This window comes from Pseudophryne corroboree, chromosome 1 (assembly GCF_028390025.1).
Source record: "Pseudophryne corroboree isolate aPseCor3 chromosome 1, aPseCor3.hap2, whole genome shotgun sequence".
NCBI lineage: Eukaryota > Metazoa > Chordata > Amphibia > Anura > Myobatrachidae > Pseudophryne > Pseudophryne corroboree.
In genome coordinates, this window is record NC_086444.1 from 1,068,436,604 (window position 1) to 1,068,458,601 (window position 21,998).

General features: G+C 44.5%; 1 protein-coding gene across 2 annotated transcripts in view; it reads left to right on the forward strand.

Moving 5' to 3' along the window:
- The window catches only part of TEC (tec protein tyrosine kinase), a 309,465-nt gene that overhangs the window by 265,545 nt on the left and 21,922 nt on the right, over positions 1-21,998 (forward strand). For both annotated transcript variants that reach the window (XM_063920970.1, XM_063920969.1), the window contains 8 exons: positions 755-945; positions 3,948-4,013; positions 6,874-6,928; positions 10,325-10,404; positions 12,067-12,197; positions 13,488-13,562; positions 16,095-16,266; positions 16,785-17,001. In XM_063920970.1, the coding sequence (XP_063777040.1) occupies positions 755-945; positions 3,948-4,013; positions 6,874-6,928; positions 10,325-10,404; positions 12,067-12,197; positions 13,488-13,562; positions 16,095-16,266; positions 16,785-17,001 (987 nt within the window). The remainder of the gene's footprint in view (positions 1-754; positions 946-3,947; positions 4,014-6,873; positions 6,929-10,324; positions 10,405-12,066; positions 12,198-13,487; positions 13,563-16,094; positions 16,267-16,784; positions 17,002-21,998) is intronic.

A 21,998-nucleotide genomic window follows, 5' to 3' on the forward strand; every position in this document is an offset into this window, starting at 1 on the left:
CCCACTCCCCCAGGGTACCCCGGCCAGGGGTGACTAGTTGGATATTTAATGCCACGGCCGCAGGGCACGGCATAAAAGTGACCCCCGGCTGTGGCATTATCTGTCCAGCTAGTGGAGCCCGATGCTGGTGTTAAAAATACGGGGGACCCCTACTCTTTTTGTCCCCCGTATTTTTGGCACCAGCACCAGGCGCAGAGCCCGGTGCTGGTTTTAAAAATACGGGGGATCCCTGCCCAATTTTTCCCCGGATTTTTAGAACCAGGACCAGCTCGATGAGCCCGAGGCTGGTTATGCTTTGGAGGGGGGACCCCACGCCATTTTTTTTGCCGGGTTTTTCACGTTTTTTCACGTTTTTTAAAATCGCGGCAAAATCCGCCAAATCGGACGATTTTCGCCCGCGGTTCTGGCGAATCCGTTTTTCATTGAATATGGTGAATTCCGGCAGCCACCTTCCGGAATTCACCTGTCGAATTAAGTCGAATTAAAAAACGGCGAAAAATTGCCGCGATTCGCCGTGAATTGCATATACCCCATAGAATTTATGAAATATTCCTTCATTTCATGGTTAAGCCACTTTCAAGTGAATCAAGGATTATATGAAGGCCACTGGATATTTTGTGACCCAAGATGAACAAGGTAAATTACAAGTAAAGTCTATAGAAAATGTAATTAATCATAAAACCTTCACATATTGTAGATAGGATTTATATTGTAATGTAAATGTTATTGCAAGAAATCGCTTTTCTTTTCTTAGTCAAGGCCTCCACCACCTCAGCCCCCAGAGGAAGAGCTGGTGACCAGCAATGGAGACAAAGAAGACATAGTAATTGCAATGTTTGACTTCCACCCGGCGGAGTCACATGACCTTAATCTGGTTACTGGGGAAGAATATGTGGTGTTAGAAAAGAAGGACGTGCACTGGTGGAAGGCAAGAAATAAGCACGGGTAAGGAAGAAGCCCATGGATTTCTAGGACAGTACAGGAGTGACTGCAGTCTTTTAGTGGGACTCTCATATATACATGTAATACTAGAATGTATTTGCCGTGAATGCGCAGCCTGTACACATAGAGGAATCCTCATCACACATGTATCAGAAAAGCAGATCTCTATATTACAGATTACTTCCATGTTGTGACGGGTTAGGCCGATATTAGGAAGGTGAGATTTTATAGAATAACAGTATGGAGGAGCCTTATCATACCTCCAAAGAGCCTCACAGACATTTGCTAATATGCTTGTGCTGGATGAGTGGTACATTTTAATTGGACTGGACGTTTGGTTGTTCTACACATTTAACAATTTGGACAAACTGACCGCTTGCCTTGGTGCATATGTGTCCAGCTTTAAAGGCTACTTCTACCCAAATTTGAAAAAAATTGCCTTAGGTGGAATTAGTTTGGATGTTACAGTAAATAGGGGAATATAACTGACCTGTGCTCAGTGCCAGATAAACGGGATGCGGTCATTTTACCTACAGTCATAATACCGACAAGGTCAAAATCCCGACAAGGTCAAAATACAGACATTTAGAATACCGTCAAGGTCATAATACTTACATTTGAAATGTCGACAGGTCAAAAAGTCGACATGAGTTTTTCAAGATTTTTTCATTGAAACCGACTTGTTCATATTTTACCATCCCAGTGGACATGGAGGGGGAATATAATAGTGTGCCGAGCGTAGCGAGGCATCATGCCCGAAGCATGGCGAGCGCAGCGAGTCATGTGAGAGGACGCGGTACACTCATACAGTGTCCATGTTGACCTATGTTGACACACAAAAAACCCACAATGAAAAACTCTTGTCGACTTTTTGACCTGTCGACAATTTAAATGTCGGTATTTTGACCTTGTCGGTATTTTAAATGTCGGTATTTTGACCTTGTCAGGATTTTGACCTTGTCGGGATTTTGACCGTCGGCCAGTTGTTGTCGGGATTTTGACTGTCGGGATTTTGATTGTAGTTATTTCATACTGATCCCAGATTAACAATGGGGCTGATGGAGCTACAGCTCCAGGTCTCCACATAAAAATAGGCCCATCATCATGGCAGCAGATACACGGCTGGCCAAACAATCCAATCAATCAATCATAAATCATAAGTATTAAATTGTTTTTGCAGTTTTCTCACAAAATTATGCAATTTTTTAAAATGTTTATCTATTTAGGGAGACATTGGGGCTCATGATGTATATAGGGTGTACACACCCACATGGCTCTGGCCACACCAAGACAGCACTGGTCACAACTCCTTCCGTTCTCAGTATAGGCTCTTTAAAATTTTCAGCTCCAGGCCCATGTGGCCCTTAATCCGGCCCTGACTGTGCTCCTCCAGGTATCTAATTATATGGGGAACACAATGCATCTAACATCTCAGCAGAATATCTGTGCCACATGATTCTAGGTACCTTTCATATAACTGTAGTGAGTTTTATCTATGTAAGACTCCTGTGGTCTTAATCCTGTGTAAGGTATCAAAGAAGCGGCTGTGCAATTCCATTTCATTAAAATTCTAATGCAGTATGAGGCGCCTGTAGGAGATACACACCTCCTGTTACCATGAGCATCTGAGTGCTGCGTCTGAGAATGCAGCCTCAGATCACCATAGTGACCCTCAGTTTCACAATAATTTTAGGCACCAGGCAACCTGCGTAAACTGAAGCTTTTTCAGGCTGGCCGTTGGAACCAGACACCCAGGTCCAGGAAGTCTGAATCCGACGATGCAGACCCTGGAGCCATCACTCCTTCAAAACAGGGGGCGAGATGCCCCCAATTTGAAGAAGAGTGCCATGCTCGGCTGACAAGGGGCTACAAACAACATCGCAAAACCCATTCTGTGCAGACCCCCAAACATCGGATTTATATTCATACCATTGGGTTTGCTTATAAATTCAGATGTTCGGTATTTTGCGCATGCACTGATGCTGTGTCCTAGGACTGGATCACTAATGCAGCGTGGCTACATCACAGGCGGGGGCGCCCGGCGTGCCTAGGCGCGCCTGCCCCTAGGCATGCCGTCGAGCGCACAGAGACTCTCCCATTCACTTTAAATAAAGCACGCGTGAGTCATAGACCCATTTATGCCCGGGAATCTGTCTCGCTGGGCGCACTCAGTCGCAGATGGAGCCATGATTAGCATGGCTCCATCTGTATAACAGATGCTTCCTGCTGCATTACCATATGAGTGCATCGCTGCTGCTTCCAAAGAATTAGGCCCATGGTGAGCCATCACAATCTGTAACATAAACCCTGCTATTTAATTCATAGATGATGTCAGACAGGGACACAGGTGTATGTAAGCCCCCTCCTCCAGGTAATGAAATACTGTCTAGGCAGCTGGCAAGTCAGATATGACTAGTATCTTCACTTCTCCATAGTTCCATGTTCTCTTATTTTATGAGACATCTGCTCTTAGCTTACCTGAATAACCCCTGGTGGCCGGGTGTGGTATGAGTTGCCGGCGGCCAGGTCCCCAGCGGCCAGCATACCGGCGCCGGGATCCCGACCGCTGGCTTGCTGACAGTGGGGCGAGCGCAAATGAGACCTTGCGGGCTTGCTGTGCTCACCACGCTGCGGGCACGGTGGCGCGCTACGCGCGCCAGGCTATCTATTCTCCCTCCATGAGGGCCATGGACCCCCAAGAGGGAGAAATAGTGTCGGTATGCCGGTTATCGGGATTCCGGCACCGGTATACTGTGTGCTGGGATCCCAACAACCGGTATACTGAATACCACCCCTGGTGGCCATATAAAACAGTATTACACCCACTGTAACTATCTCCATATTAATCTCATAGAAGGTTAAATCGAAGAATAGAAACATGTTTGTAATAATTTCCTTTTGATTATAGTGAATAATAAAGAAAATAGCACACATGCCTTGTTTGCTGGATTGTAAACTATGCAAATAATTACTACATGTATTACTCTTGTTTCTGTTTGTTCCAGAAAAGAAGGATATATTCCCAGCAACTACGTTACCGAGAAGAAATTAGACAATTTAGACCAGTATGAGTAAGTCAGATATTTTACTTGGTTGAAGTGACTAAGGGATATTCTTTGTAAATTGAGACAAGCATACAAGGTTACTGTACTGAGGCCAATTTTAAATAGTCCGTACATTTATTGGCGACACGTGTGTGAACCAGAGGGGAACATATATGCAGCAATAAAATCAAAAGATTAGAGCGCATATGATTGCTAATAAATATAATTTAAAAGTCTTACTTATGGAGTCAGAGGCGGTTCCAGAAAAAAAGGCCAATGGGGGGAAGACGGTGAGGGAGGTGGTGGAAGGGGTGTGGTCAAATTTGTTAGGGGGCTGTGGCCACACACCTGCTGTGAATATAGAAATTACATCACTGCGCCTGCCTTCTGGGGCCCCTATACTAATTGTCAACATTTTATGTAGATTATGTAGCAAAAGAGATAAAAGAAAATTGGTGCAAAAGAAAATGGCACCCCTTGGACCCTTCACACAACCACCACATGTAAAAGCCGTAGAGCACCATACAGCACAGATAGTATCCCTATGACTGCCATACAGTACATTCATACAGAATATTGAGCGTCCCAGTGACTGCCATACAGTACATTCATCAAATGATGCAAATTGATTGTGATTTTATAATAATAAGGCCAGATTGAAGTTTTGGTTCCAGTAACAAAATATAAAAATAAACTGGATGAATAATATGAGAAAATAAATATTGAATATAAACCTTTTAAAGGTAATAAAATATGCTTTATGCAGACAATAGCTGTTTTAATTCTTCACCATTCACCATCCTGAGAAGTTTTGGTAGTATTGACATAGAACAGGTGGGTAGCAGTCAGGGGCGGGTTAGGAACTAAAAGTGGCCCTGGGCAGGTAGGCCATAAGTTGGGGGTGTGGTTCTACAGGGTGGGCGGCTTGGGGGGTTTATTATTATTATTATTATTGTTATTATTTTTTCTGCATAGGAGAATATGGTTAGTGTACACTTTATGTTCAGTTTCCATGCTAGGCTCATATAAAAGCGGCTGGAGTTGCTGTTTGATGTTAGGGAATAGATGTATGGCTTGTATTCCACTTTATCGATGGGTTTGTAACCGTTATTTGGCTCCCACTGTGCTCTTGTGTGGACCTGGATGACGCCTTCGAGTTCGCACTTCATTAATGTTCATTCATTGCTATTTCTTACTGAAACATTTGCACTGTGACTTATTCACTCTGCTGTGGATCCTTTTGCCTGCGCCTGGATTTTTTTTAAGTATTCTGTATTATATGTGCCTGCATTAATATTTTTGTGCCTTGCCATGTCTCCCATGTATTTTGTGTATTGTGGGTGTAAACTGTTAACATGATAAATAAACACAATTTAAAGAAAAAAAAAGATGTCCCTGGGAAACTGTGTTTCCTGGCATGGGCAGCAGCAGAGGTATAGCATGTAGATGATGGATGCAGACAATACACAGAGATGGAATAATAGTATAATGGAGACAGTGCAGTGTGTGATTGTAAGGAGGGCCCGCATGCTGACTGTCATGCTGAGGGGTGGGCTTCAACAAACTAGTAGTAGGGACTAGGTGGCTGAATTGACAGTAGCAGTATAGACACAGAGGGTAACAAGGGAGTATATTGTTTGGCGGACGATACCTAAGTAGAGCTGAATGTAAGAAGAAATGCACCTATTGGGTGGCGTAGCTTTCACACTAGTACAGGGCAGGTACGTGTCCACTCTGATGAGGATGTCTAATAGTAAAGTAGGCGTGCATGCCGTACACGTGGTCGCACCTTGAGATGAGTCACGTGACACATTTTTCTGTGCTCATTCCGTTTGAGAAAAATACACCCGATTTACTTGCAGCTCTGCCTGATGCTCCCTGTACCATGAATAAGAGAATTATGTCGCCGTTTATGAGGCGTCACTGGCACATGCCAGCAGTCATAATGCGGGATCACACAACTACTGGCTCCTAAGTTGTTTTCCTACAGTAACCTGTTATTGTAAATATGTGGTGTGTGGCTGCAAAACCATAGGATACTTAAGGTGTGTACACACTGTGAGATATATCCTTGCGATTTTGACTATATAGTTAAAATCGCAAGGAAAGTTAGTGCAAATCGCAAGGTTGGATAGATTGTGCAGGCAAGTACATTTTGACTATCTAGTACTAAAGTATAGTCAAAATTGTAACGTAGTCAAAATCGTACATAGCCAAAACCGCAAGCACACATAGGGGGTGATTCAGACTTGATAGTAGATGTGCTAAATTTAGCACATTTACGTTCAGTTTCTCTGACATGCGGGGGGACGCCCAGCACAGGGCTAGACTGCCCCGCATGCCAGGCCCTGCCCCCCCCCCCCCACACACACGGGTGCAAATGCATTGCACGGCGGTGATGCTTTCACACCCACCAAGTAGTTCCCTACCTGTGCAGCCTAGCTGCGCTGGCAGGCGGCTACCTGCCACATTCTGGGACACAGCAGCTGCATGTGACATCACGCAGCCGCCGTGGCCCGCCCCCACAATGGTCCAGACACGCCTGCGGTGACTGGACCGCATCCCACCAATGGCGTTCTAACGCTGTTGGCACGCCCCCTCCCACCCAGCGACCACCTCTGCCTATCAATCACACCAGTGAGATGCTTTTGCATCTCACTGTGTCTCACTGGGTGCGAACGCGCAGTACGCCCGCTGCACGGCCGCACTTGGCAAAAGGCTTGAGACTGTGATCGCTGCCAAAGATAGCCAAAATCTCAGCGTGTGTATGCACCTTTACTCTAGTTTCTCTCCAGGCCAGATGTTATCAGCCCCCACCCCTCCCTTCCCCCACCCCCTTAACCATCATCCAACATTCATTAACAACAATTATCTCTGTTTGTTGTAGATGGTATAGCAGAAATATGAACAGAGGGAAAGCAGAACAACTCCTTAGAAGCGAAGTAAGTGTTCACAATGCACAATGAAGAGAGCTAATAATTATCAATCTCACATAAAACTCACTTTTGGCCTGATTGTGAGTCAGAAGCAACGTTGATGTACGCGATTATTTTTGTACTGTCCATGCATCTAAGTCGCACTGCACATGTGTCCAGAGACTCACACACAGAGGGCCTGTTTCTGAGTCACACACAATGATAATGTTTACATAGTTGGGTGATTATTTGCAATTGACAATGTGCAAACAGTTCTGAAACCCCCCACGGCGAATGTGGTACACAGAGTAGGTGGAGGAAGCACCATGGGTGTTCCTGGGTGGTGACTGGGAGTTGGCTAGTAGTGCACACAAAAATGGTCTGTTCAGAGGGCGTATTATGGGAGTGTCGCAGTTGTGTCAATGCAAGCAGCTGCGTTCCCAGGCGCACACCTGCAAACATAGGTGGCCGTGGTCGGATGGAGAAAGCGATACTGCAATAGGGCTGGTGCAAGTTTTGGTAGTGCAACTGACGGTGTCATTTAAGGCATTACTGCATGCATGGGCACTAAAAGTGGGCGTCTCAGTTCTTGCACAAATGTGCACAAAGATGGAATTTGTAGCGTCATTTGTATAAACCCGCAGACTGGCGACTGCCAAAGAACCCCTCCTCTGTGCTAGCTACAGACCCATTTCCCTTCTTAATCTGGACCTAAAAACACATATCTATCTATCTATCTATATATATATATATATATATATATATATATATATATATATATACAAAAAAGAGAAATATCCGGCACTCTGATAAGTAGAATAACGCCTGGGTGCCCTCCAAAAGATAATGCAGACAAACAGTCCCTTCCCACCTGTGGCTCAGGTGTTGTGTAGAGGAGGAAACAGGTGGCACTCCAAGGACTTGTATAACAAACTTGTATTCAAAACATGGTGAAAAAAACAAAGCAAAACAAAGGTACAGGTATCTTACAACGTTTCAGGGCATGGCAGCCTTTTCATCAGGTAAGTGACCCTGGTGCTGTGAAAGAAAAGAAAAACGAACGTTCGTTTTTCTTTTCTTTCACAGCACCAGGGTCACTTACCTGATGAAAAGGCTGCCATGCCTTGAAACGTTGTAAGATACCTGTACCTTTGTTTTGCTTTGTTTTTTTCACCATGTTTTGAATACAAGTTTGTTATACAAGTCCTTGGAGTGCCGCCTGTTTCCTCCTCTACACAACACCTGAGCCACAGGTGGGAAGGGACTGTTTGTCTATATATATATATATATATATATATATAAACACATCCCTAACCTCCCTGATTTACCTTTTTCTAGCCCTACCTCTAGTTGTTCCTGCTTCCTTCCTTCCTTAGTAATATCCAAAAGGCTATCACCCACTTTATAGGGAAATATAGATCTCCGCAAATCTGTTCAGTGGGCGTATAATGGGAATCTCAGCCACTATCCAGTTTCTGCGGGAGGTAGGTTCTTCCTGAGGTTAAACGCTATGATCTAGACTCCCATCCCTCTCAAATCGTTGCCTCGTATGCTCCACCGGGCTCAAACTCTTGACTTGATAGCGAATCAGCTTTTATTAGTTTTCCCGACCTGACCCGTCTGTGGGGACAACTTCCCCACAATGGCATGCTGCTGCTAAACTGCTGCCCGCCATTAAGTTTGACCCTACCCTTTGGGACCTGTATTCCTCTAAAATGAATCTCTCCTCACCAATCTCTCGTTTGACCTCTATCTGTCCAAACCCTCTGCCCCCTACTCTCCCCCCCCCCCCCCCCCTCCAGGTCTTCTACTATGAGATATCCTAGGTGGGACATGAGTTTCCCACAGATTTTGCCAGACAGAGTCATTGGTTATCCTTGGCTGAGCTCCAACAGATGTCCCCATACTCTCAACCCTTTCAAATTTTTTCATATTCTGCATTTTTTAAAGTTCCTCAGATCCAATCTTTGCTCTATGAAACCTTACCCTTTTCAAGAACCTTTGCAAGCACCACCCCTTGACCAAGGGCTTGATTTCCCATCTCTATGCTATTGTTCTAGAAACTGCCTTCCCTCTCTGAGATTTAAACAGGCTGAGTGCGAAAAACATCTCCCTCCTCCCCTCTCCAGACAACGAAGCATGGAAGACACGAGACTGGGAATATCTAAAAGTTCCATTTCCACCAAAATTAAGGAAAAACCTTATATAAAATCTATTATCATTTGTATTAAACCCCCTCCAGACTCAACAAATTGTTCCCTTCATCTTCACCTGATTGTTGGTGAGACTGTGGTTGCAGGGGTACTATGTTACTTATATGGTCGACTTTTCCGATATTGCTTCTTTCTGGGACATACTCTTTTGAATTCTCTTTTTGAAGCTCCAGTGACAAAGGACCCTCGGATAGTCATACTATGCTACCCCCTCCCCCCAACACCATAACAAATTTTCCCAAAAACCGACCGTGCACATTTTGGCGGCGCCCAAATCTTTAATAGCACACTGAACTGGAAAACCACTTCCCCACCGTCTCTTTCAGCACTTAAACGCCAATTGTGGCATGTGGCGGCTATGGTGGAGATAACTTACTATCTTCAAGATAGAGGCAGTGTATTCGACCAAGTTTAAGCTCCCTGGCTCTTGAGGACAGGTAGACCTCTATCTCTTCCGTATCTATATCCTACCCCCCTTGGACAGTTAATTCTGTCTCCCCTATACTGTCCCATTATCTTTGTCTTACCTGCATGTTCATAACTCTAGATTGCCCCCCCCCCCCAATCCTCTTTCCTGTCCTTACTCTCCACTTTTACTCCCATTTGAGGATAAACAGTCACCTATCACTGTCTATTCAAGTTACATTTTTATTTTATTCTTGACCTTTGTTTGTTCCATGTTTTACCTTTGTTGAGCAATGGCAATTCCTTTGTATTTTATCTGTCTGTTTTTCTTATGCCACAGTTCTATTGTTCTTTTTTTGTGATTTTGATTAACCAATCAAAATAAAGAATAATAAAAGTAAAACAAATGAGAGATTCAGTTCTTGCTTAAAGGGCTCTTATAGAGTTGCCATTATGTCCATATTTATTGTTGTTGATTTAATGGAAATAAAATGTTATTAGTAATGAGAAAAGTAGGTAACTTTTGTTAACTGTACTTACATGACACAAACTTGCATAATACAGTATATTGTTTCATGGTCTGTTCTTTGCAACACATTTGTCCGGTAGCATGAATAATTACAAAAAGTTCATTTGAATTCTTGATTGTGAGACGGACTTTACACAGGCTCTGACTACGGTTATGTTACAGTCACTCACATTGTCACTAGTGGCTGCTTCAAACACAGTGTCGCTGTACTATAACAATGTCATTGGTGAACACAGGGCATATATAGCTAATCTCTGTATCTATGTGTTGTAACAGGATAAAGAAGGTGGGTTCATCGTTAGGGATTCCAGTCAAGTTGGCTTGTATACCGTATCTCTTTATACAAAATATGCAGGGTGAGTACATACTACAGCTGGAATATCTTTATAACCGTTATATGGTCGCCTTTGTGCATAATAATTTATTAAAGGACCATAGTAAGTTCCACTTATATTGCCTGATGAATAGTTAGCAGTAAATCAGGTTTATTTTGCTCAAGAAGGATTGTACACAGGGAAAATGCGTGTATGTGCCCACTGCCCACAAGCAGCGTTTTGTGCACATATTGGGATACCAACACATCTGCATGTGATTTGCTACTAGTCTTCAGTGCACACCTGCAGCTGCTCTATACTAGATGCAAAAGGTCTGTATGGGAGACATACTATAGACAGGAAAAGCCATCACTGACTGTACCTGTGTGAGACTGTCCCTCTGTATCCAAGTATGGGGGTCATTCCGAGTTGATCGCTAGCTGAAAAAGTTCGCTGCGATTAAGAAAAAAAACGGCACTTCTGTGCATGCGGCAGAGTGCGCACGCGCGATGTACTATCACAATGACCGATGTATTTTTACACAAGGTCTAGCGAAGCTTTTCAGTCGCAATGGCAGCTGCAGAGTGATTGACATGAAGTGGCGTTTCTGGGTGTCAACTGACCGTTTTCAGGGAGTGTTCGAAAAAACGCAGGCGTGCCAGGAAAAACGCAGGCGTGGCTGGGCGAACGCAGGGCATGTTTGTGACGTCTAACCAGGAACTGAACAGTCTGTAGTGATCGCAAGCGCTGAGTAGGTCTGGAACTAGTCTAAAACTGCACATTTTTTATTTGTAGCCGCTCTGCGATCCTTTCGTTCGCACTTCTGCTAAGCTAAAGTACACTCCCAGAGGGCGGCGGCTTAGCGTTTGCACGACTGCTAAAAACTGCTAGCGAGCGATCAACTCGGAATGACCCCCCATGTGCAGTGTAATTCCCACAAGCTACACTCCACAAATGGGCGTGCAGTCAGCTTTGCATCTGCCCCATAATGTTCCAGGCATTGTAGAAGAACATTGTCAGAACCTGTGAATTTTCTGGACTCCGAGCAGAACCCGAGGGTTGGTTATTGCTGGAGACCAAATGTGGGAAACTGGGGCTTAGGGGCATATGTAATAGGGTCTGAGTTTGTCAGAGGTGCGGGATGCCGGCTGATCTCTGATGGTTTTTTTTTTTTTTTAAAGCAGCAATCATTTACAAGGCATGGTTTTGCCTTGTAAATGATTGCCCCTTTAAAAAAAGATTGTGCGGCATCCCACACCTCTGACAAACTTAGACCGTATTACATATGCCCCTTAGTGGGGTTTCTCCTCCTCCACTAGTCTACTTCTCCTCATATGAGAGACAGAAGTAGACTAGTGATACTGGGATACTGACTGGAATTTGGAAATCCATATATTCTTCATATTAATAATCTGAGGCATGTTAACAAAAATAGTGAAAACTTTAGTTTGTAGAATCATTTATATTGTTCTTCATGAGAATAGGATTTGCTGTAAAATGAGCTGCAGAGGAATATGAGCCCTAGCGCTGTTATCTGTTGCTAGAACAGTGCGCATGTAAATTGTAACTCCATGATGTACGGTGTTTGCTTCTTTATTATAACTGTATTACATGTTACTATGTCTGTATTGTTGTTTAATACACTTCATACTGAATAAAACATTATTAAAAAAAATTTAAGTTGCATAACATTTCTCTTTCCAGGGAAGGTTCCTCAGCAATACGCCATTACCACATAAAGGAAACCGGGTTCCCCAAACAATATTACCTAGCAGAGAAACACATCTTTAACTCTATTCCAGATATGATTGAATATCACAAGCACAATGCTGCAGGTGAATATAGCAGTAATTATGTATAACACATAAGGGATGGTAATATTAGTGTATTGTTTGGTGCTCATTATGGACTCAAAATAATGTAGTGCAGTATAGTAACAAACACGGTAAGATGTAAAGGGGTCCGAGATCGCCAGAGGTGCGGGATGCCAGCTGATTACAGATGTTTTTTTTAAAGGGGCAATCACTTACAAGGAATATCCATGCCTTGTACGTGATTGGCCCTTTAAAAAAATGTCCGAGATCAGCCTGCATCCCGCACCTCCGGCAATCTCGGGCTCCATTACATCCCGCTGACTGTATGTCTTCCCCTTATAGTACACTGTCACATTTCTTATTATAGTCCATGTTACTTGGGTCTTGCAATGCACATCAATGGAAGGCAAAGCTCATTTTTTGATTTTCTAGTTCGGCAGATTAGGCTGTACATCTGCCAAGATCCTTTTCTGTGGTTGTAGACATTGCAGGACAGTAAAAAGTGAAAGTGTTACTCTCCTAATGGCGCTGATCCTTAGTATCTGAGGGTCAGGTGTGATTTGATGTTAATCAAAAGAGTAAAATACACCTGAAATTGTGCCTATTAAACCTATGGAATGCTCTGTCTTGTTACACCTGCGGCTCCATCTACCCTGACCGGTAGGAAAAATTTCCCTTTCAGACTATAAAGCCTCATCATTTTATCATTGTTTTAATTTCACTTTATTACCAGATTGTATGCCTTATAATAAATTTCAGGTCATTTTTATTTTACCAATAAGTGTAATGTCAGGTGTATTTTACACTTTTGATTAATATTAAATCACACCTAACCCTTAGATACTAAGGATCAGTGCCATTAGGAGAGTCACACTTTCACTTTTTACTTACTTTGAGAGTTAGGGGGGCTTCGGTACTCTCCATGGACTTGCTCTAGATCCCGAGTACAGAGCAGTGACTCACCCCGACTTCCCCCCTTCAAGACGTTGCAGGACCTCCTTCATCCTGCAGTATGTCCATCTACTGTAAATACTATACAAGGCTACGTCAGATCCCATCTATACTAACTGGTGTACAACCCCCAGGATTCTGGGTCTTGTGCTTTCCCAGTCCATTGGACAAGACCCTGCCTGCAGTTCTGTCTTGTAACTCATCTCTAAAGTTCATCTCAGCACAAGACTAAATATGTTCTGCATTTCACCAGCTACGTTCTCTGTGTGCACTGGGGGTTACTCACATGCCCAGAGTAACAATGACAGGTAAACATTCTGAGTGGTATTCTGATTATACGGACCATTTTATTTTCTCCAGGTCTAGTTACCAGACTGCGATATCCCGTCTGTCAAAAAAATAAAATCGCACCTACGACGGCTGGATTTAGCTATGGTAGGTACAATAATGCTGACTGAGAATACATAAACCTCATTTATTTTCACTTGCTTTCTTATACGTTTAATAAAACATAGAGCCTATATATTTACCATGTTTATTTTTAAACCGCGCTCTAGTCAGTGGGTAGTTTAGCCATCAATCATAAAATATGAACAGTTTGGAGGCTTTCCATGTCACTGACACTGTATACTTAATACAGAATTTTACAGCAGATAAGAAACACTTGGCCCATCGAGTCTGCCCTAAACACATGTACCTGCACTCACACGCAAGTACGGGGAGACTATATAAACTCCACACAGCTAGGGCCACGGAGCAAATCAAACCCATGACCTCAGTGCTGTGAGGCAGTAATGCTAACCATTATACCGTCCGTACTTGTTATTTAGTTACAATTCTGATTTAACTGTCAAATTCTGCTTTGCAAAAAAATTATTTAGATTTTAATAAAAAATATATATCCTATCCATTGCTTTTAAAAAAAATATAATTAACAGGTAGGATAATATTTAAAAAATGATATTAAACATGAATAATAACTACTTTCCAGAGAGAGGATTAAGGGAACAAAAGCTAAACAGCAAATCTGTTCATTGCATATGGCCCTCATGTGTCATTCATGTTGGATGCGCATTGCATATGGCTTTCACGTGTCACTCATGTTGGATGCGCATGCATATGGCCCTTACATGGCATTCATGTTGGATGTGCCTTGCATATGACCCTCACGTGTCACTCATGTTGTATGCGCATTGCATATGGCTCTCACGTGTCACTCATGTTGGATGCGCATTGCATATGGCTTTCACGTGGCATTCATGTTGGATGCGCATTGCATATGACCCTCACGAGTCACTCATGTTGGATGCACATTGCATATGGCCCTCACGTGTCACTCATGTTGTATGCGCATTACATATGGCTCTCACGTGTCACTCATGTTGGATACGCATTGCATATGGCCCTCACGTGTCACTCATGTTGGATGCGCATTGCATATGGCTCTCACGTGTCACTCATGTTGGATGCGCATTGCATATGGCTTTCACGTGGCATTCATGTTGGATGCGCATTGCATATGACCCTCACGTGTCACTCATGTTGGATGCACATTGCATATGGCCCTCACGTGTCACTCATGTTGGATGCGCATTGCATATGGCTCTCACGTGTCACTCATGTTGGATGCGCATTGCATATGGCTCTCACGTGTCACTCATGTTGGATGCGCATTGCATATGGCTTTCACGTGGCATTCATGTTGGATGCGCATTGCATATGACCCTCACGTGTCACTCATGTTGGATGCACATTGCATATGGCCCTCACGTGTCACTCATGTTGTATGCGCATTGCATATGGCTTTCACGTGTCATTCATGTTGGATGCACATTGCATATGGCTTTCATGTGTTATTCATGTTGGATGCGCACAGCAAATAGCCCTCACGTGTCACTCATTTTGGGTGCGCATTGCATATGGCCCCCACATGTCATTCATGTTGGATGCGCACTGCAAATGGCTCTTACATGTCACTAATGTTGGATGTGCATTGCATATGGCCCTCACGTGGCACGCATGTTGGATGCTTATTACATATGGCTCTCACGTGTCACTTATGTTGGATGCGCATTGCATATGGCTCTCATGTGTCACTTATGTTGGAAGCGCATTGCATATGGCTCTCACGTGTCACTTATGTTGGATGCGCATTATATATGGCCCTTACGTGTCATTCATGTTGGATGCGCATTGCATTTGGCCCCCACGTGTCATAAATGTTGGATGCGCACTGCATATGGCTTTCACGTGTCACTCAAGTTGCATGTGCATTGAATATGGCCCTCACGTGTCACTTATGTTGGATGCGCATTGCATATGGCCCCCTCATGTCATTCATGTTGGATGCACATTGCATATGGCCCTCACGTGTCACTTATGTTGGATGCACATTGCGTCTGGGAGTTCTGCCCCTGCTAGTGCAGACAAGGTAATGTGCGTGTAAAATATATACACACTGTATATAGTAAAAATATTTTGTAGAAATCAAAGTGTCATATGATTTTTAAAAAAATGGTAGTATGATTTTGATAAAACAAAAAGTAAACCATTAAAATATAACGTCTCAGTATATTGCTGCTGAGCAACATAGGGAGAGTTTATATTGTATTTATGAAGCTAATGTTCAGATAGTTATGCCATCACTTTTATGGCAAGAGGGAAATACAGTTTGCTAGAAGTGCTGCGGAAAAATCTCCCAAGGGGTCAGTTGCCACCACTAGGCTACATTATCTGAGCTTCACACCGTCATCTTTATTAGGACTAAAACAATATAATTTCATGCTAGCATTACTGATTTTGTACTCAGAGCTCTGCTGTTGTAGGAGATTGTGGTCATGATTAAAGCATTCTCTGCAAAGTGTTGCTTTATATTGTGGCACTATACATAATGGTAATCAATACTTGCAGGAGGAACCCTATGTATTGTAGCAGTTTTCTAATAAGATGTGTCCTCTTTATTTTCAGATAAGTGGGAAATAAACCCTTCCGAGCTCACGTTTATGAAGGAGCTGGGAAGTGGTCTGTTTGGCGTGGTACGTCTTGGGAAATGGCGCGCACAGTACAAAGTAGCAATCAAGGCCATTCGAGAGGGCGCCATGTCTGAAGAGGACTTCATAGAGGAAGCTAAAGTCATGATGTATGTTAACTACTGCTAATAAAATAATACAGTAATACACGCACCATATGTCCCACCATTCTTTCAAACACTGGTGCATTTCCGCTCCTCCTGCTATACAGCTGCTGTATGGAAGTTAGCACAGCCTTCTGCACTTTAAAGTACATAATAGCCCAAACTGTGGTTCAGGTAGAAATTGTTGCATACTACTAACATTAGGTAACGTAAGGAGAGGGCACAGGCATTGGAATTGACTGTAGGAGCATCCTGGCGTAATACAGTTTAGAACAGGAGTTCTCAAATCCTGTTCCTCAAGTACCATCAACAAGTCAAGTTTTGAGAATTTCTTTAATCATGCACAGGTAAGTTGATCTGTTTTGCTGGGTCAGTGAATTCCACACCTGCTTTCACAGACAGAAATCCTCAAAACATGACTTGTTAGTGGGACTTGAGGACTGTGGTTGAAAATTCCTGGTTGTAGAAAATGTATTGGAGTCTGATCATACCCAAAATAATGATCATTGTCATATTATTTCTAGGAAACTGACTCACCCCAAACTGGTGCAGCTGTATGGCGTTTGTACAGAAAAGAGGCCAATCTACATAGTGACAGAGTTCATGGAACACGGTTGCCTTCTCAATTACCTCCGCCAGAAACATGGACAGTTTAATCCAGACCTTCTGCTCAGCATGTGCCAGGATGTGTGTGATGGCATGAGCTACCTGGAGGAGAATAATTTCTTACATCGTGACCTGGTAATATATACACACGTTCATATTATTATTTCTCATATGTCCTAGAGGACGCTGGGGACACTTCAAGAACCATGGGGTATAGACGGGATCCGCAGGAGACATGGGCACTTTAAGACTTTGAAGGGGTGTGAACTGGCTCCTCCCTCTATGCCCCTCCTCCAGACTCCAGTTTAGAATCTGTGCCCAGGCAGACTGTATGCACACTGAGGAGCTCTACTGAGTTTCTCGGAAAAGACTTTATGTTAGGTTTTTTATTTTCAGGGAGATTGCTGGCAACAATCTCCCTGCATCGTGGTACTTAGGGGAGAGAAGTCAGACCTACTTCTAGGGAGTTTAAAGGCTCTCCTTCTTGGCTACAGGACACCATTAGCTCCTGAGGGTTTGGAACACTAGGTACGCCTAGGGGTTCACTCCCAGAGCCTGCCGTCACCCCCCTTGCAGAGCCAGAAGTCAGAAGACAGGTGAGTAGAAGAAGATCAGAAGACTTCAGTGACGGCTTCTGAGGTACCGCACTGCGCGTCATGCTCCCACACACAGCGGCACAGCAGGGTGCGGGGGCGCCCTGGGCAGCATAAAATCCTCTTTTCTGGCTGGCAAAGTGAAATTAGGGTGCCTTGGCACTAAATTGTTCCCCCGCCATCAATTTTAGTTTAAAAAAAGAGCAGGCTGAAGCGCCACAGCTCTCCTCAGCGCCATTTCCTCTCCAGGGCTGCAGAGACGCTGGTCCTTCCTCACCACTGCTATTGTCAAGTAACAGGGTGCAAAACGTGGGGGGGCACAGCAAATTTGGTGCTAAATTGAGTGTTTATAAAGCGCTGCAGGGTCTGAGGCATTATATATTAGGGTTTCAGAACCGGGTCAGGCGCTGGGTTGTAAGCTGGCAAACTCCCTCTGTGTTTCTCTGACAGGCTTTACTGTGGGTTTGTCCCCCCTTTTGGCCCAGTGTGTCTGTGGGTGTCGGTACAGGTGTGTTGGCATGTCTGAGGCGGAGTGCTCTTCCCAGGAGGAGACTGTGTTAGGGGCAGAAACAGCTGTGGGAGTGACCCTGTTGGCACCGCCGACTCCTTACTGGGTAAATGTGTTGAATGCTTTGAATGCTAATGTGGCTCTTATTAATAAGAGATTAGATAAATCTGAGTCTCAGAACCAGGCGTGGAAGAAATCTGTAGAGGATGTGTTATCACAGGTCCAGACCCCCTCGGGGTCACATAAACGTTCGTTTGCTCAGTTAGCAGACACAGATACTGACACGGACACTGACTCCAGTGTCGACTATGGTGATTAGACCCAAAATTGGCAAAGAGCATTCAGTACATGATTGTAAAAGATGTGTTGCATATCTCAGAGGACCCTGCAGTTCCTGATACTAGGGTCTGTATGTATAATGGAAAGAAACCTGAGGTAACGTTTAGTCCCTCTCATGAACTGAATACCCTTTTTGAAAAAATGTGGGAAAATCCTGACAAAAAGTTTCTGATTCCCAAAAGGATTCAAATGGCGTATCCGGTCCCCTCTGGGGATAGAGAAAAGTGGGAGTCACCTCCCATTGTGGACAAGGCGCTATCACGGTTGTCTAAAAAGGTGGCTTTACCGTCTCCTGACACGGCAGCCGTTAAGGATCCTGTGGATTGTAGACAGGAAAATACGCTAAAATCCATTTTGTCACCACAGGTATACTACTCAGACCAGCTATTGCATCTGCGTGGGTGAGTAGTGCTATCGAAAAATGGGCAGATAACTTGTCATCTGATATAGATACCTTGGATAGGGATACCATCCTTTTAACGCTGGGTTATATCAGGGACGCTGCAGCCTACCTAAAGGAAGCGGCGAGAGATATTGGCCTCTTGGGATCCAGGGCAAATGCCATGGCAGTCTCAGCTAGGAGAGCATTGTGGATTCATCAATGGAATGCTGATGCTGACTCTAAGAAGGCTATGGAGTCTCTACCGTATAAAGGTGGTGTATTGTTTGGCGAAGGTCTCGCTGAGCTGGTATCTACAGGTACCGCGGGTAAGTCGTAATTTTTGCCTTATGTTCCACCACAACAAAAGAAAGCGCACCACTTGCAGATGCAGTCCTTTCGGCCGAATAAATACAAAAAAGGCCGAGGTTATTCCTTCCTTGCTAATAGAGGGAGAGGAAAAGGTAAAAGATCTCCGGCCGTGGCAGGTTCTCAGGAGCAGAAGTCCTCCCCGGCTTCTGCCAAATCCAACGCATGACGCTGGGGCTCCTCTGCGGGAGTCCGCACCGGGGGGGGGGCACGTCTCAAGCTCTTCAGTCAATTCTGGGCTCGTACGGCCCTAGACCCATGGATTTTAGAAATAGTGTCCCAGGGGTACAAACTGGAGCTTCAAGACGTTCCCCCTCGACGTTTTTTCAAATCAGCCTTACCAGCTTCTCTTCCGGGAGGTAGTATGCGATGCAATACAAAAGTTGTGTCTGAATCAAGTCATTGTCAGGGTTCCCCCGGCACAACAAGGAGAAGGCTTTTATTCAAGCCTGTTTGTGGTCCCGAAGTCGGACGGCTCGGTCAGACCAATTCTGAACCTAAAGTCCCTCAATCTTTACCTGAGAAAATTCAAATTCAAGATGGAATCTCTCCGAGCAGTGATCTCTAATCTCGAGGAAGGGGATTTCATGGTGTCGGTCGACATAAAGGAGGCCTACTTACACATCCCCATATATCCTCCTCATCAGGCTTACCTGAGGTTTGCTACTCAGGATTGTCATTAACGATTTCAGACGTTGACGTTTGGTCTGTCCACGGCTCCAAGAATTTTCACCAAGGTAATGACGGAAATGATGGTCCTCCTTCGCAGGCAAGGAGTCACGATTATCCCGTACCTGGATGATCTCCTGATAAAGGCGAGATCCAAAGACAAGCTGGAGCAGGACATTGCGCTCTCCCTGATAATTCTGCAACAACATGGTTGGCTCCTAAACCTGCCGAAGTCACAGTTGAATCCGACGAAGCGGCTGTTGTTTTTGGGAATGATTCTGGACACGGAATTACAGAGAGTTTTTCTTCCAGAAGAGAAGGCTCTGGAAATTCAGAGTTTGGTAAAACAAATTCTGAAACCAGCAAGAGTATCAATTCATCAATGCACTCAGTTGTTGTGGAAGATGGTGGCGGCCTACGAGGCCATTCAGTTTGGCAGATTCCATGCCAGAGTGTTTCAGTGGGACCTATTGGACAAGTGGTCCGGTTCCCTTCTGCACATGCACCGGAAAATAGTCCTATCCTCCAAGACCAGAATCTCACTCCTGTGGTGGCTGCACAGTTCTCACCTCCTAGAGGGACGCAGGTTCGGGATCCAGGACTGGATCCTGGTGACAACGGATGTGAGTCTCCGAGGCTGGGGAGCAGTCACACAGGGGAAAACCTTCCAGGGAAAATTGTCAAGCCAGGAAGTTTGTCTACACATAAACGTTCTGGAGTTTAGGGCCATTTACAACGGCCTTCTTCAAGCGGAACATCTTCTTCGCAAACTGCCCGTCCTAATACAATCGGACAATATAACAGCAGTAGCGCACATAAACCGCCAGGGCGGAACAAAGAGCAGGGCGGCAATGGCCACAAAAGTTCTCTGCTGGGCGGAAAGGCATACAAGCGCTCTGTCAGCAATCTTCATTCCAGGAGTGGACAACTGGGAAGCAGACTTCCTCAGCAGACACGATCTCCATCCAGGAGAGTGGAGTCTTCATCAAGAGGTCTTCACAGAAGTGACAAGTCTTTGGGGAATTCCTCAAATAGACATGATGGCGTCTCTCATCAACAAGAAACTTCAGAGATATTGTTCCAGGTCGAGGGACCCTCAAGCAATAGCGGTGGACGCGCTGGTAACACCATGGGTGCTTCAGTCGGTGTACGTGTTTCCTCCGCTTCCACTTATTCCAAAGGTGCTAAAGGTCATAAGAAAAACAAAGGTTCAGGTGATCCTCATTGCTCCGGACTGGCCAAGGAGGGCTTGGTATCCAGATCTTCAGGAATTACTCATAAGAGATCCCTGGCCTCTTCCTCTTCGAGAGTATCTGTTACAACAGGGGCCGTGCGTGTATCATGACTTACCACGGCTACGTTTGACGGCTTGGCAGTTGAACGCCGGATCCTATCCCGAAAAGGGTATTCCCAGTGAAGTTATTCCCACACTTCTTCAGGCTAGGAAAGGAGTGACGTCTAAACATTATCACCATATTTGGAGAAAATATGTGTCTTGGTGTGAATCCAAGAAGGCTCATACGGAAGAATTTCAGCTAGGGCGTTTTCTCCATTTCCTACAAGCAGGTGTGGATGCGTGCCTAAAGTTAGGCTCGATTAAAGTACAAATTTCGGCCTTATCGGTTTTCTTTCAAAAAGAATTGGCCTCCTTTCCGGAAGTTCAGACTTTCGTGAAAGGAGTTTTGCATATCCAACCTCCCTTTGTGCCCCCAGTGGCACCATGGGATCTTAACGTGGTGTTGCATTTTCTTCAATCACATTGGTTTGAACCTTTACAGAAGGTTGAGTTGAAATTTCTCACATGGAAAGTGGTCATGCTATTGGCCTTGGCATCCGCAAGGCGGGTGTCTGAGTTAGCGGCTTTGTCTCACAAGAGTCCTTATTTTATCTTCCATGAAGATAGAGCGGAGTTGAGGACTCGTCAACAATTTCTGCCGAAGGTGGTTTCATAGTTCTACATGAACCAGCCTATTGTGGTACCAGTGGCTACTGACGCCTTCGCGGAGTCAAAATCCCTCGATGTTGTCAGAGCCTTGAAGATTTATGTCGCCAGAACGGCTCGACTTAGGAAAACAGAGGCTGTTTATCCTGTATGCTGCCAACAAGATTGGAACGCCTGCTTCCAAGCAGACTATTGCGCGCTGGATCAGTAATACGATTCAGCATGCTCATTCTACGGCTGGATTGCCATTACCAAAATCAGTTAAAGCTCACTCTACCAGGAAAGTGGGCTCATCCTGGGCGGCTGCCCGCGGAGTCTCGGCATTACAACTCA